This window comes from Rutidosis leptorrhynchoides, chromosome 2 (assembly GCF_046630445.1).
Source record: "Rutidosis leptorrhynchoides isolate AG116_Rl617_1_P2 chromosome 2, CSIRO_AGI_Rlap_v1, whole genome shotgun sequence".
In the NCBI taxonomy this organism is placed as follows: Eukaryota; Viridiplantae; Streptophyta; class Magnoliopsida; order Asterales; family Asteraceae; genus Rutidosis; species Rutidosis leptorrhynchoides.
Window position 1 is genome coordinate 624,884,266 of NC_092334.1, and position 14,256 is coordinate 624,898,521.

General features: G+C 33.2%; 1 protein-coding gene across 1 annotated transcript; it reads right to left on the bottom strand.

Annotated features, from left to right (window-relative positions):
- Window positions 1–1,531: 1,531 nt before the first annotated feature.
- LOC139893592 (glutathione S-transferase DHAR2-like) lies at window positions 1,532–4,263 on the bottom strand. Its single transcript, XM_071876756.1, has 6 exons — window positions 4,131–4,263; window positions 3,952–4,042; window positions 3,722–3,865; window positions 2,802–2,919; window positions 2,523–2,663; window positions 1,532–1,766 (listed from the first exon to the last, which is right to left on the bottom strand). Exons 1-6 carry the CDS (start codon window positions 4,186–4,188, stop codon window positions 1,677–1,679), a joined length of 642 nt encoding a protein of 213 aa, XP_071732857.1. The 5' UTR covers window positions 4,189–4,263; the 3' UTR covers window positions 1,532–1,676.
- Between the last annotated feature and the right edge of the window lie 9,993 nt (window positions 4,264–14,256).

Sequence of the window (14,256 nt, forward strand, 5' to 3'; positions counted from 1 at the left end):
CTTGAATTGAGATCTCATTTAGATTGTTACTGATTTATATCCTGCTAGAATACTACCAGTGATCCGGGTACCTATCCGATTGACACCATTTGATGATCATAAGTATTAAGTCATAAATGGTACACTTTTTCCGTAAAAATTCTGCAACTTTCTGTGCTCTTAAGTCTTAAACAGTGGGAATGGTTATAAAAGTAGATAATCTTATGATTGAATGATGAAGACATCGCTAGGCTAGTTGATTCTAATAGTGTTGTCAATAATCCGATAAAGAGATTTCTCACAAGCTATTGGTGTTCGTATTGACAGAATATATAAAATGACAACATATTGAGAAAATGACCACTTCCCATATATTTATAGGTATAACGGTAATAGTAGTTACTTCCATCAAATAACTGCCAAAGTTAGTTAGGGTTAATTATGTCATTAAGGCATCCATTATTTAATGGTGTATAATAGAATTGGTAAAAGGTCACATAAAATTAAATATTCCAACAATACATGTATGGTTACTAAGCTGTATTTTTTTTAAAGGAATGATAAATTGACCTTATTATCGGTAACCACATCCCTAGCATATACTAATCATGCTGAGCTGCAAGTGTTCACAACAGTTCACCGTAATTAACCCCAACTTCAGGGATAAAATGGTAATTCGTCTTTTTTTCAACTAAGCGCATGTTTTCCCCCTCGTTTAGACTAATGATCATCAATTATTTCAATAAAAATGACCATATATAATATGTTTTATTGTGTTCATTTACTTTTACGTATATATAAAATATAAAGTATAAATATCTAAAGATTAAATAAATATAGATACATCATTAAGTGTACTGTGTACATATCATCATTTAATCAATTGCTAAAACGACACAATATTAACTTGAATGGAGAGGAATCACCAAGCGACCATTAGCATAGCACTATCAAGCTAACCTTTCCAACCAAGAGATTGTAGATAGTTCATGGATTGACATTTGTATATATTCATGCAAAAATGTAGAGTAATTTAATGTATCATTGAAAAAATTATAGTAGAGTATGTGAATGCATCATTGAAAAAATTATAGTAGAGTATGTGAATGTATCATTGAAAAAATAATAGTAGAGTATGTGCATCAGTGCATGTATCATTGAAAATATAATAGCAATCTTAATACTCTTTTCTCGTATTTTATATGTTTTATTTATTTGTGTCGCAATCGCAACTAACAAGGTTCGAACTCGCAACTTTTATAATAGTAGGACCGTGCTCTCACCGATTGAACTACATCCCATGAAAATAAGTTGTACAATCTCAACTTTTTTTCGTTCCCTTTCACCGTTTTGCAATCGAAGTACTAAGGTCGCGCAAATAAGCTCATCCAAACACTGAACGTGAGCTTCTTTCGTAACATTAAGCAAATAAACTAAGAAATTCAATCCCCACCATATACACTTCTAATAGTAACACACTAACACCCTACTCTTTTTGTTGGTAAATCAAGCCACAGATTAAATCACACAAAAACTTATAATAAAACTCCAATCCTTTCATATATATAGCAGACATCAACCACAAGTCTGTTAAATATGGTTAAAACATTTGGGCCATGTCATAACATACATTCAATAATATATTTATAATGATAAGTTTAGAAAATGAGTTACTAGAATCATAGTTTAGGGCAGGTTCATGCATTAACCTTTGGAGCCCAACCAGCAATAACATATTCTTCTTTAGGAGGTTTGGTTTTCTCAAACGACGGTAGAGAAAAGAGTAACTGCACCAAAAACACAGCAATTATGTTTTGCCATTAAAATACATAGAAAAAGACGATAAGCACATAAATTCACAGCTGCGAACACAAGTTTTCATTTAAGAACATTAATTAAAAAAAAGTCTAACCCATGTTCCATAAAGGGGTTAAGCAAAGCTAAACAATAGGGTGACATTCTAATGTTTGACTGTTAAGCAGGACTAAAGGTGTGACTGAATAAGACTATCTATATTTGATATGTTAAACCATAATTTAAAATATGTGAACATAAGTATAATAATAATGATGTTAGTATAAGATAGGGATTAATTCCGAGTTTTGGCCGAGTTTTGGCCGAGTTTGACCGAGTTTGACCAAGTTTGACCAAGTTTGACCGAGTACTCCCTGGGTTTTTCCACAACAGAGTTTGACAAAGACATACTAACTAAAAAGACTAAAATAACTAGTGCATTAACAACTTTTAACTCTAAAATGTGATCCAACTGTTAGGCACTTAACCACTTCAAAATGACCCACATCATTATCATTATACTGTTTTATACAATTTATGTCTTCCATGCAACTATTTTCAGACACTAATGGAATGCTGATAGGACCCAAAATGTATTTTTTTAATTCAATTTGAAGAGATAGCGACAAAAAACAAGTAGATTGGTAGGTAAGCGAGAAAATCATCAAACACGTTCTACTCAAAACACATATGTAAATTCAAGTCATGTAAAACTACTAAAAAATGACTTTAAAAGGCATATTTCATACCTTTATGTAGTTATGCACATGATTCAGACTTTCAGGAACAGTCCATTTCTTAAAATGACCAAGAGCCACCTCAAGATGATAGAGCTTTGGTGCCAAACCCAAATCAACGGCTGTGATCTTATCCCCATTAATATAAGGTCCCTAATATATCATTACACAAATCAATTATCACTCAAACAGAACATCAAGATCTGTGCAGACTAAATATAACAAAAAATAACAATATTCATTACTTATGGTCTATAATAACAAGGGTATTTCATATTTCATGTGGCATACATTATTCTTGAGGTGTTCATCCAATGCCTTTAACTCATCAACTAAAGCTTGCTCTGTTCCATCATTCTCGTCCTTGCTCTTTAAAAAAGCTATAAACTTCGGGAAAATCTTTGACCCCCTACGATTTCATGTCACGCCAAAAATGGATGAAACAATACAATGAATTGAAAAGTTTATGGTTATATTAGCTCATGTTGAGTACTAGGTGTGAACATATAACACAATATCTGTCTTACGTCAACACAAGTCTTTTTGGAACAATTGTGAATTTGATATGTTAAAAAAAACTATATTGATCTTCTACAGTGGTAGCTAAGCAAGGTCATAAAAGTAGCTAACCGAGACTACATGGTCGGGGCCTTGTAGGGGACTAGTCGGTCAAGTTGGAACTAGTCACACATTGACCAACTTTGACTGTTTTGACCGATTTTGACCACATAAATCCGACTCTTGACCGATTTTGACCCGTTGTTGACTGACGTTGACTGGAGTTGGCTTTGAACTACTTCAAAAAGCCGCCCAGTCATCCGACTTTTGCAACCATGAGCTAAAGTGAAATGAAATGTCAGCTTCTTCAACTAAATTTGCACCCTTGTAATTGTTTAAGATAGTTATGATTCCAAATTGATCAACAAAGTCTCATTTATGGTCAATTTGACTACAGAAATTCAGAATCCATTTGAAAAACAAAAACCACAGTCAAGATATAAATAAATGACCAAATTGCTCATAATCTAAATGTAAGGGCACTCTACATTCAACAACATGACTAACTGGCATAAATATGTAAATATGTATACTAACTCAAGTCATAAAATAAAACAAGTAGTAATTGACTTTTAGCCAACATCCTTTGACCAAATAAGTCAAAAATAATTAAATAAATAAAATAATAATATTGAAATTAAGAAACAACATACACAGAAGTAAGCTCAGGGGGAGTTAAAAGAGAAGGTTCAGGAAACTTCTCTTCAATAAGACCAACAATTGCATCAGAATCAGATATCCATTTCTCATCAAACTTAATCAGAGGAACTTTCCCTTCTGGGTTCACTTCAAGAAACCTACAAAAACATTATTTTTTCAAAATGTTCAAGATTCTCAGGAAAAAAAAAAAAAAAAAAAAAAGGCATCATAATCAGTTAATCACCATTCAGGTTTGTTGCTAAAATCAATAAGATGAGTATTGTAAGGCACTTTCTTCTCTTCAAGAGTCAAAAGAACCCTCTGGCAAAATGGACCTAAATTTCATCATAAAAAAAGGTCACTAAAAATTGTTGTGTATACAAAATAAATGGTGAAAAAGAAAGAAAGATAGAAAATAATTACAGTCTCCAAGAACATCAGGTGCACCAGCAGCAGCTTTCACACAGATCTCAATCTCCATTTAGAGATATATCAAGTGTTGATTTTGGTTAGGAGATGGTGTTTGTATATAGACTGAAATCTGGGACGTATACGTTTCGATATTTATATTCACATGCCCCGTGAGTGTGACTTGATATAATATGGAGTCATAAGGAATACTCCCGTCTTAATTTTATTTTTTATTTTTTTAACACCGATTGAATCAACCGAGGGGACTAAACTACCCTTTGCGATCATCTCCTGTTTCGACTATGCCGATGCAGCGACAATAACCCCGCCCCCATCGCTTCCCGGGAGGAAACCTTAAAACCGATTCAAGGGCACGGCCAAGTAAAACTCCCCTCCCCTTTACCCCCCAAACGATATGTGAAAAGTGTCATGTGTGGATACTTCATGTCAGGGATTATAATGAGAAGAGGGGTGTATAATGAAAACTTCCTCATCAATCCCGAAGGTTTGCTACCTCCTTTATTTGAAGCAAGTCTTACTCACCCTGGAGAAGCGTCCTCTTTTGTTATATAGTTAACACTCGCCTCATCTTCACTGCTTAAGAAAAACTGGAAGGATTTGCCCCTAAACGGATAACTGTAAGGGACCTACAAACCCAAGCACAGGCCATAGACTTTCTCAGGCAGCGTATATTGACTTCTTCCTTTGCTATCACTTTCCCTATCAGACTTCGAGCCACTTCATCTATGCCATCAAACTCTTCAAAATCAGCCTTCCTTGACTACCTGTCTTTCTTCTACTAGTTCGGGTGGAAACCCTGATCAGGCGGGTGGCCTAGCTAACCCCTTTCTTCGTGCTTATACGAAAGATCGCTTCGCTTGCCATTGAACGGATCACAGGAAATCACCTAGCAGATAGAATCCGGAAAGAGCCAAGACAAAAATACTACAACAACATTGCACACATTAAGATACCTACGGTTTAGAGAATGACCAGGTCTTACACACCTAAACAAGTAAGACTTGAAAGAAATGCCTAACATGACACTCCCGTGGCAGTTCTGAGAAAGATAGGAGTGAGAGTGTCTCTTGAGTAGAGTATACTTCCCCTCAGTTAATTTTATTACTGTATTAGAGTTAAACTCAAGATTGCAAAAGACGTGAGACGGAGTCGAGACGGTCGAGTGACGGGATCGAGACAGACGTTGATCAAAGTTGACTTTTAAACATATAAGTATATAAATGTATATTTGTGTACATATTTTAAAGCCAAAAACCTAATTGACTAATTTGTACCCATAACCGTTATCACCGTTAATATAATACAGAAAATTCAAACTAAAATAAGACAAATTTGATCGATTTTACCGATTTTCTGGCTTTTCTGAATTTTAAGAGACTTTGACTTGATTTTTTTCATCTTTGACCCGGAATTTTGACCGTTGACTGTCATATTAGACGGTTTTCTTTGAGACGGGACGGACTAGTCACCAAACCGTCGCAACGGGCGTTGCAACGGCTCGAGACAGGGTGTTTTGCAACATTGGTTAAACCTATGATGTAAACAAAAAAAAAGTTTTGATAGTAAAATAATGATATTTTGAAACAATATGTTTTTTGTGTAGAGATAATTGAATTGAATTAAAAAGAATATAATATTTGCTTTTAATTTTTATAATTTCTCAATTTTATACGAGAAATACTCACTAGTAACTAGTGCCATGAGTTACAAATTAATAGTGATGAACATTAATTTCTCATTACTCTCCAATACTCCACTATGTAGAATTGAGTTTTTTTTTTGTTGTTAATTTTTCATTACTATTTCATTTATAATTTCTTTATATATAGTAAATAGTAATAGACAAAACACTTTCATTATTCAACAATAATAACAAAAGGTATTTTCGTCATTTCACTTTTTTTTTTTTTTTTTTTTAAGGCATCTTACACTTGCTTTTGAGGGTATCTGTTATTTGGTATCACCCTTATATATTTTTTTACCTACCTACATGACTCAGACATGTTCAATAGTTGGGTTCATCTCCACCCTCAGGTTTCTCCGCCCATCCCTTTTGGTCTCTCTGGTACGTTGGGTTTCTCCACCCTTCGGTTTCTCCACTCTTTGGTTTCTCCGCCGGTTTTGCTCCTTTGCCGGTGAAAGTGGGTTGGCGATTTCGTTTATTTGCCGGGGAAATCATACTCGGCTGACATCGATTGAAACCGTAATGGTTGTGATTGTATCGGCGGTCGTAAGGTTCGAATTCCAGATTTTGAAACCCTATGGATTCATCGTCGGAAATTAACGGAAACGGTCAACTTAACGATTTTTTTATAAAGCTGCTCAGGTAAAATTTGATCACTCACTTTGTTAATTAATTGGGGCTTTTTCCATGTGATTTAAATTATTTAGGGTTTGAATGTACACATGTTAGTAATTTTGTATATACGCATCTTATATATGAGTAGGTTTGTTAAAATTTTATGTGAAAGTTCAGGAGCCTTTAAGGAAGACAGAAAATTATTGTTAAAATTTGTTGGTGTTAAATTATTTAACGTTTTCAATACTATTTTCCACTGTTAATTGTTATTGTATGATATTATCGTATGTTTCACATTCACAGAAAACGTAGTAGCGATAAAAAAAGACTGAAAATTTAAGGCCTTTAAGAAAGAGATGAACGTAGAAAAGAGAAATTAGTAGCTGACTTTTGAATTTGATTGAAAAGCATAGCTTAAACATCAGCAAACTTGGATGCTAAAGCTCAGTGTAGAGTTGTTATTAGTAGCTGATATTTGAACATATATATTAGGATAAATTGGCTTATATAATAATAATGGATTTGTTATGTATGTATTTGAATGTTTATATGAGTTATATTGGTGCATATTACTGGGTATAATCTTTTGATTCAGAACTGAGAACTTGCTACACTTGCTAAACTGTTTTGTTATTTGAGATTGATGCATATGTATGTTATAAATTTTTCCGACACCATCGTTAAACTCGAAATAATTTTAGGAACACAATGTCACTAATTATACGCAAAACGGACGCTTTTTAAAAAAAAAAGCTAAATATTTTTAATTCGCCTCGAGTTGCGCTTCAACGACATCATCGTTAACCACGAAATAATTTTACAAACTAAACGCAATAAAATACATTGAAAACCGAACCCCCGGCGCGAAGCGAGGGTTCGTAAACTAGTTATAACTAATATTTATTATTTTGAAACATATGCTCTTAGAGTAGTAATTAACATATCTTTTTAATAAATTTATTTAATTTAGAGATTAACTCACTTGTGCCCTAAGATTATAAATTAAGAAACATTTATAGACCAAAATTTGCCATAAATAATATGAATTTTAATAAATATATAATATGTATAAGTGATAATTTTTATTAATTAACTTTTATATTAAATTTGGAAAATCTAGTGCATTAACTAAGCGTTATTTTATTCTCTTAGGCATAAGTTAGCCAAACTTCAGGGTTGAAAAACTCAGATCTTGGAGAGATCTCGTTTGGATATTTTTTTAAGAGTAAATTACACCGTTCGTCCCTGTGGTTTAATGTAAATTACGGCGGTCGTCCTTATTTCTCATAAATTACATCATTAGTCACGGTGGTTTTTAAAAGGACGACCGCGTTAAACCACAGGGACGAACGGTGTAATTTACTCTTTTTTTTAAAGATCTCGACATTTCATGGAGATTTCGGGGAAATTTTAGATGTTGACTTACTTTGATTTTTTAGTTTTTTAATTATATATACATATATATATACATACATATATATATACATATATATATATATATATATATATATATATATATATATATATATATATATATATATACATTTTTACGAGATTTTACAAGAAAATCCGAGAAATGAGTGAAAAAAATCGAGAAATTGCTAGATTTTACGGTTGACGAGAAATCTCGTGAGATCAAGTTTGACCCCGTTGACGAGAAATCTCGCGAGATTGACATCTCTTCTCGGCTGCCTTTAAAAAATAAGATCTCGGGGAGAAATGAGGAGATTTGCAACACTGCCAAACCTTATATATTATTGTAGGTCACAAACTTTTAAATTGTGTATCATTGCGAACAAAATGTTATCGATTACCGACTGGACCAGTTAAAATGATTATGTGAAATTTTTTCTTTTTCTTTTAAAGATGACGTGAATATAGTTATTATTTACTTGCATGTTACCGATTACCTTATCAAGTATAGTATACGTAGTAACCTTGTGTTGTAGCTCAATGGTAGTGGCATGTCTCTCTTAGCAAGAGGTCAGGAGTTCGACTCCCGTGGGGTGCAGTATTGCACACAATGTTGCCTCTTTAGCCTTGAATTCCACCCAAGGGTGCCTTCTGCACATCGCGTTGCGAGGGCATTGGGGGAGGGGGTTTTACCGCCTATGCCTTCGGATTGAGTCGGGTTTCCTCCTGTGCGGCAGTTGGGGGCGGGTTATGCAACTGCGGGAGATGAATGCGTTGGTGGTTAAGTCTTCCATGGGTGATCCCGTACTGCTTTTAAAAAAAAGTGTAGTATGTGTAGTTTGTGTATTCATCATAAACTAAAATTATTGTTACCATACTTGTAATTGTGTATTCAATAACTAATACAAATACATTGATACATCTTTGTTTGTTTGTTCTTAATTTCACCAAACTTGATTTGTTATAAACATTGATATTAAACATTGAATTCTTACTTTCTTACTATATGTCAATTAACTTATTTTGTTAGGAAGACTAGCATATTTTTCGAAATGAAAGTATTTCTATTTGACAAAACTATAAAAAATTATATGATAATTTATTAATATTTATTTATTTGGTTTTATTTTTTTATAAATTTTCTGGTTAAAAATTGAATCTGATCCAATAATTATTATAAGAGCAAAAGCAAAATTAATAGTTAATATCTAATTATATACGATCAAATTTAAGACTTGTAGAAACCTGTGACAATCCGGAAATTTTCGACCAAATTTAAACTTAATCTTTATATGATTCTGATACGATAATCAAAATTTGTAATGTTGAGTCTCGAAAATTTTGGAACTATGTTCATACATTCAATTACCCTTTTGACAAAGGTACGAATCACGAAACGTAAAGTACAAGTTTTCTAAGCATACGAAAATGCATTCGAGAAACCGGAACTGAGACATTAGTCGAGCGTAAACGTACGAGTCATCGGACCAAAAATTAAAAGTCAACTATGCACGTGAATATAATATAATATATAATTAATTAATATAAATTATATATATTATATATATATTATAAAAATATGTCGACAAACAAAACAACAAAAAATTGTGAGCTGAATTTTGGGGCCATGCGATCGCATGAGAAATAGGCATAAAACCATGCGATCGCATGACAGTCAGGATTCAGAAACATTCTATAAATTGGCCAGTTTGCTCGACGCACACACACACACATATCCTCACATCTCTATGCTCACTTTATATATATTTATATTATTATTATTATTATTATTATTATTATTATTATTATTATTAAGATTAATATTAATATTATTATTAATCTTATAATTAGGAGTATTATTATTAGTATTATTATACATAAAATACTACGACGAGGTCATGAGCAAGTTATTTTTAAAACAAGCTTTTCGAGCGGGATAGAGCTAAGGAAATTATGGGTTATAGCTATGGAGGTTATGGGTATTGCTTGGGGGTTATGATCATGAGTCAAAGGTCAACCTAGTATTTATCATCTCCGTTGCGTCTACGTACTTTCCTACAATATTGAATCACAATATTGATACGTGAGCATTCATATTTTATCTTTTATATATTAATAGTGTATCCATGTCTAGTGCTCGAGTATATATGTTTATGAATGCTTGTACGCTAAATTTCGTCGTTAGATAGTTTTATGATTAATCACGAATTTAATACATATACTACTGATATAAGGTATATGATATGCATGTTATTGGAAAGCTGGCGAAAATTTAATAACTTTTCATTTAGAAATCGAGTGATTTCGATGAACGGATTAAAAGATATGGTCAACTGAATTATGTTTAACGTTAATTGAAATTGTGTTTGAAACTGTAAATTAATATTTAAACAACTTGTCTATGAGATTGATAAATTGGATTTTTGGATACTACTAGTCGAGTAAATGAATTCTTATATAAGACACATCTCGTTTTGTTGAACAATTGTCAAAGTTGACTGTCTTATCATGTTTTAAAGCTTTATAAACACTATAATCTGATTCTACAAGTATTGAAAAAACTATGTGAAATAATAAAATATTTTCGATTGCCATGATAATTCAAATATAATATAGCTCCTGATATAAATAATATTTTGAGTTTGATAAACTATAAATTCATTCAATTATCAAGACTTATACTATGTTAATAAACATGTATAGATTTAAAGATCATATTGGGTCAGGCTGACTTTTGAGATGACTTTTGTTAACTTTTGCAAGTCGGTCTCGAGCATTAGGATTGTGATACACTATGACCAGACCTAGTTTGTTAAACATTTATTGACCAACATATGTTCTCTAGGTTGAGATCTACGGTTATTTGGGTATTCCGAGTTTCGGTCACATTTCGATGAACAACTTTATGTGCCGCTAAGGTGAGTTTCATTTGCTCCCTTTTTAAATTCTTTTGCAATATATATTTTTGGGCTGAGAATACATGGACTTTATTTTAAACACAATGGATACAAGTACATACTAAATTCTACACTGAGTTTGAACCGAAAATCCCTTAGCTTTGGTAACTAGTAACTGCCCGTTATAAGAACTGGTGGGCGCGAGTAGTAGTATATGGATCCATAGGGCTTGATATCCCCGTCCGAGCTAGATCGCTAGCCTTTTAACGGACGTATGCTATTTGAGAAGCGTACACGTTGGTTTGCGTGTATTATTAAGATGATTATACAAATGGTATAAATTATATATACGTTAAGTTTAGTTACCAGGATGCTCAATTTCGTAGAATATTTTGATAAACGTTTCTGGATGAAACAACTGAAATCTTGTGATCCACCTTTATATACAGATTATGCGCAACATTAAAACTATGAACTCACCAACCTTTGTGTTGACACTTGTTAGCATGTTTATTCTCAGGTTCCCTAGAAGTCTTCCACTGTTTGCTTATATGTTAGACAATCTATGTGCATGGAGTCTTACATGGCATATTTTTCAAGGAAACGTTGCATTCACCAAATCATCACCATGTATCTTATTTTGACTGCATTGTCAACGGAAGTACTATTGTAAACTATTATTTACGGTGATTGTCTATATGTAGAAATCATCAGATGTCGAAAACCTTTGATTTAAATATTCATTTATGGTGTGCCTTTTCAAAAGAATGCAATGTTTACAAAACGTATCATATCGAGGTCAAATACCTCGCAATGAAATCGATGAATGACGTGTTCGTCCATATGGATTTGGAGCGATCGTCACAGTTGGTATCAGAGCTTGAGGTCATAGGGAACCAGAATTTGTAATAGTGTGTTTAACTGGTAATTGTTAGGATGCATTAGTGAGTCTGGACTATGACCGTATCTGTTTTTACCGAGTTTTGCTTATCATTTCTTGTCAGAAATTACATGCTTATCTAGACACGTTTTTCTGCATTTATTGCATAGATAGTGAATGGACAAATTTCGTATCTTAAGTAGATCTATTACAGTAAACTCTGTCTTACACTTTCCGAAAATTTCTCCGTAACTTATGGGATTTTGGTATTATATATACATATGTAAATTATGTATCGGATAATACCAAACTAAATCCTATAATCTATCTCAAATCAAAATCAATTCCCTGATTATACAAGATGGATCCCGAATCTAGTTCAAATTCCTTAAACTCCGACAGCTATTCCGATATGGATATTCACCTGAACTCCGAAGACAGTGTAACCGGAATGGATCAACCAATCAGCCATCACCTATTCTGGATGAATTGGGGATGAGTTCGTAGCCTACTTAATCATTGGAGACAGGAAGAAGGTGATCTTTTCCATCCACCACATTGCCCTCTTGGTGATGAACCTGAAGCACTTACCGGTGAACCTATCCGAAACACCATTTTCTCTCTCATTTCCAGAGTATCTCATCATGATTATATACTATCTCAAATTCTAGATCTTATTCATCCGCTCGTCCGAACCGACAATCACCCCGGTGTAATAGAAGAAGTCAACGAGCTTCGCGCTCGAGTAGTGGCTTTGGAGAATATGGTGCAAAGGTTACAAGCACCAGCAGCATCACCAGCATCAACAGTACCACCATCATTAACACCAACAGTACCATTACCACCATCAACAACATCAACATCCCATGATTCAACATCACAAGATGTTCCACGAGCATCAACGTCATACGCACCATAGATACCAAGGAGTACCAACAACAATAACCGATGAAGTATTGATTCATAACTTCATTGGAGAAATATTCTACAGCGATTATGTAATATCTAAAGTTTTAAAGATTATATATTCTAGTCCTAATCGAAAACCAGATGAGATTAATATTATTAAATCCATGATTACATCTAAAGAAAATATATATGTAGGTATATTTTCATAAAGATTGTAATTAAAAATTCTTTTGTGCAAACTGTTAATGGGAGAATATTTTAACGGGTAGGTAATACCCGAAAGATATATATAAATTCACAATTAATATGTTACATTCTTCAATTCTGATTCAACAAATCATCAACTATACTCACTACTTTCACAACGAGATATATTCTTTCATAGAAATCAAAACAACCATACTCATTCAAATTCAATTACATATTCTGATTTTAACATATCAGAATCCAAGGCGAGATATAACCGATATCATCACTCTTAGATTTCTACATCTTTCAAAGCTGTATTTTGATTTCAAAACTGTGCTAGAACATCATATGTATATTAACGATTACGATCGGTGTTCAAACCCTTCGAAATTCCTGAAGACACTTCAAATAATGAACAATCGAGATGATGATCCAACCACATGTTATCCACAGTTATGTACCTGAAAAACTCTTGAAACCAAAGTCATAGTTTAACAAGTATCCGTGTTAGACCCTTTGGCATTTATTAGCTAAAATAACTTTGCAATCCCTTTACAAAGTAGTCAGTTTTGTCACAGCTCCAGCAAGTCAACTTCGATTCTTCAGTCGAAACAGCCTTATTATAACCTTGATATATACGTTGCCCCTTTCGCCATCGTTACCGGGGAACCGTTTATGTTCCACCACAAATAAACTTACCAACAACTTCACTGATCTTTGACTTTCCGAAAAATCATTATATTTATCGAAACCCCATCATTTACTCATCTGCATCTTATAACAAGAATTGTCTTGCCAATTACTGGGAATCAGCAATCAGTATTTTGAAATCTCGCAGCATGTCTACTCCAACAGTTATATGTGTACATATAACATCTATCTCCTATACTTACGTACTTTGAATGTGAAATTTCTGAAAAACACCCTAAACTGCGAACTAATTCTCGAAATTTCGAAAGATGCTGATGAAGCAGCAAAAACTGTAAACGACCTTAACAGTAAAAAGTTTGATGATAAAGAATAGGGTGTTGGCAAAGCTCAGAAAAAGAGAAGGTTTGGAACTGGAAAACAATTTGAGCAAAGTATGAAGGAGGCTGTGGACAAATCACAAAGACTAAACCTGCCTTCAAAGAATCCAAATGATTCAGTATCTGCTAAAGTCATTAACGAATATCTTGCTCCTGACTCTAAACCCTTGCGGACAATATTCTTCATCATCTTCTGATATTAGAAATTTTAAGATATCATCGTATCTTTTATTATAAATATCCTCCATATTTCTGAAGATATTTCCATAACTATTCTTATCTGAAATAATTTATCTCTTTGCACCATCTGTATTATATCATAAAAGAAACTATTTTAGTTTCTAAATTCTGAAACCTTCAAGTTTAAAATATGAATGTTTTTGAAGTAGTGTTGGGAATTGAAGCATGAGTTAGTATAATATAATGACACTTGATCAACGTGATTATATTACAGTAAGTCGTGCTGAGTTTCTAAATGGGACATGACGATTCACAGACCATA

Bases quoted from the DNA above. Each gene is read 5' to 3' on its own strand.
- LOC139893592 (XM_071876756.1), bottom strand. From the start codon at position 4,188: ATGGAGATTGAGATCTGTGTGAAAGCTGCTGCTGGTGCACCTGATGTT. The intron at 3,866-3,951 runs GTGATTAACTGA...ATGTTTTTGTAG, and splicing joins TTTAGCAACAAACCTGAATG to GTTTCTTGAAGTGAACCCAG. The intron at 2,664-2,801 runs GTATGCCACATG...ATGATATATTAG, and splicing joins ATGAACACCTCAAGAATAAT to GGACCTTATATTAATGGGGA.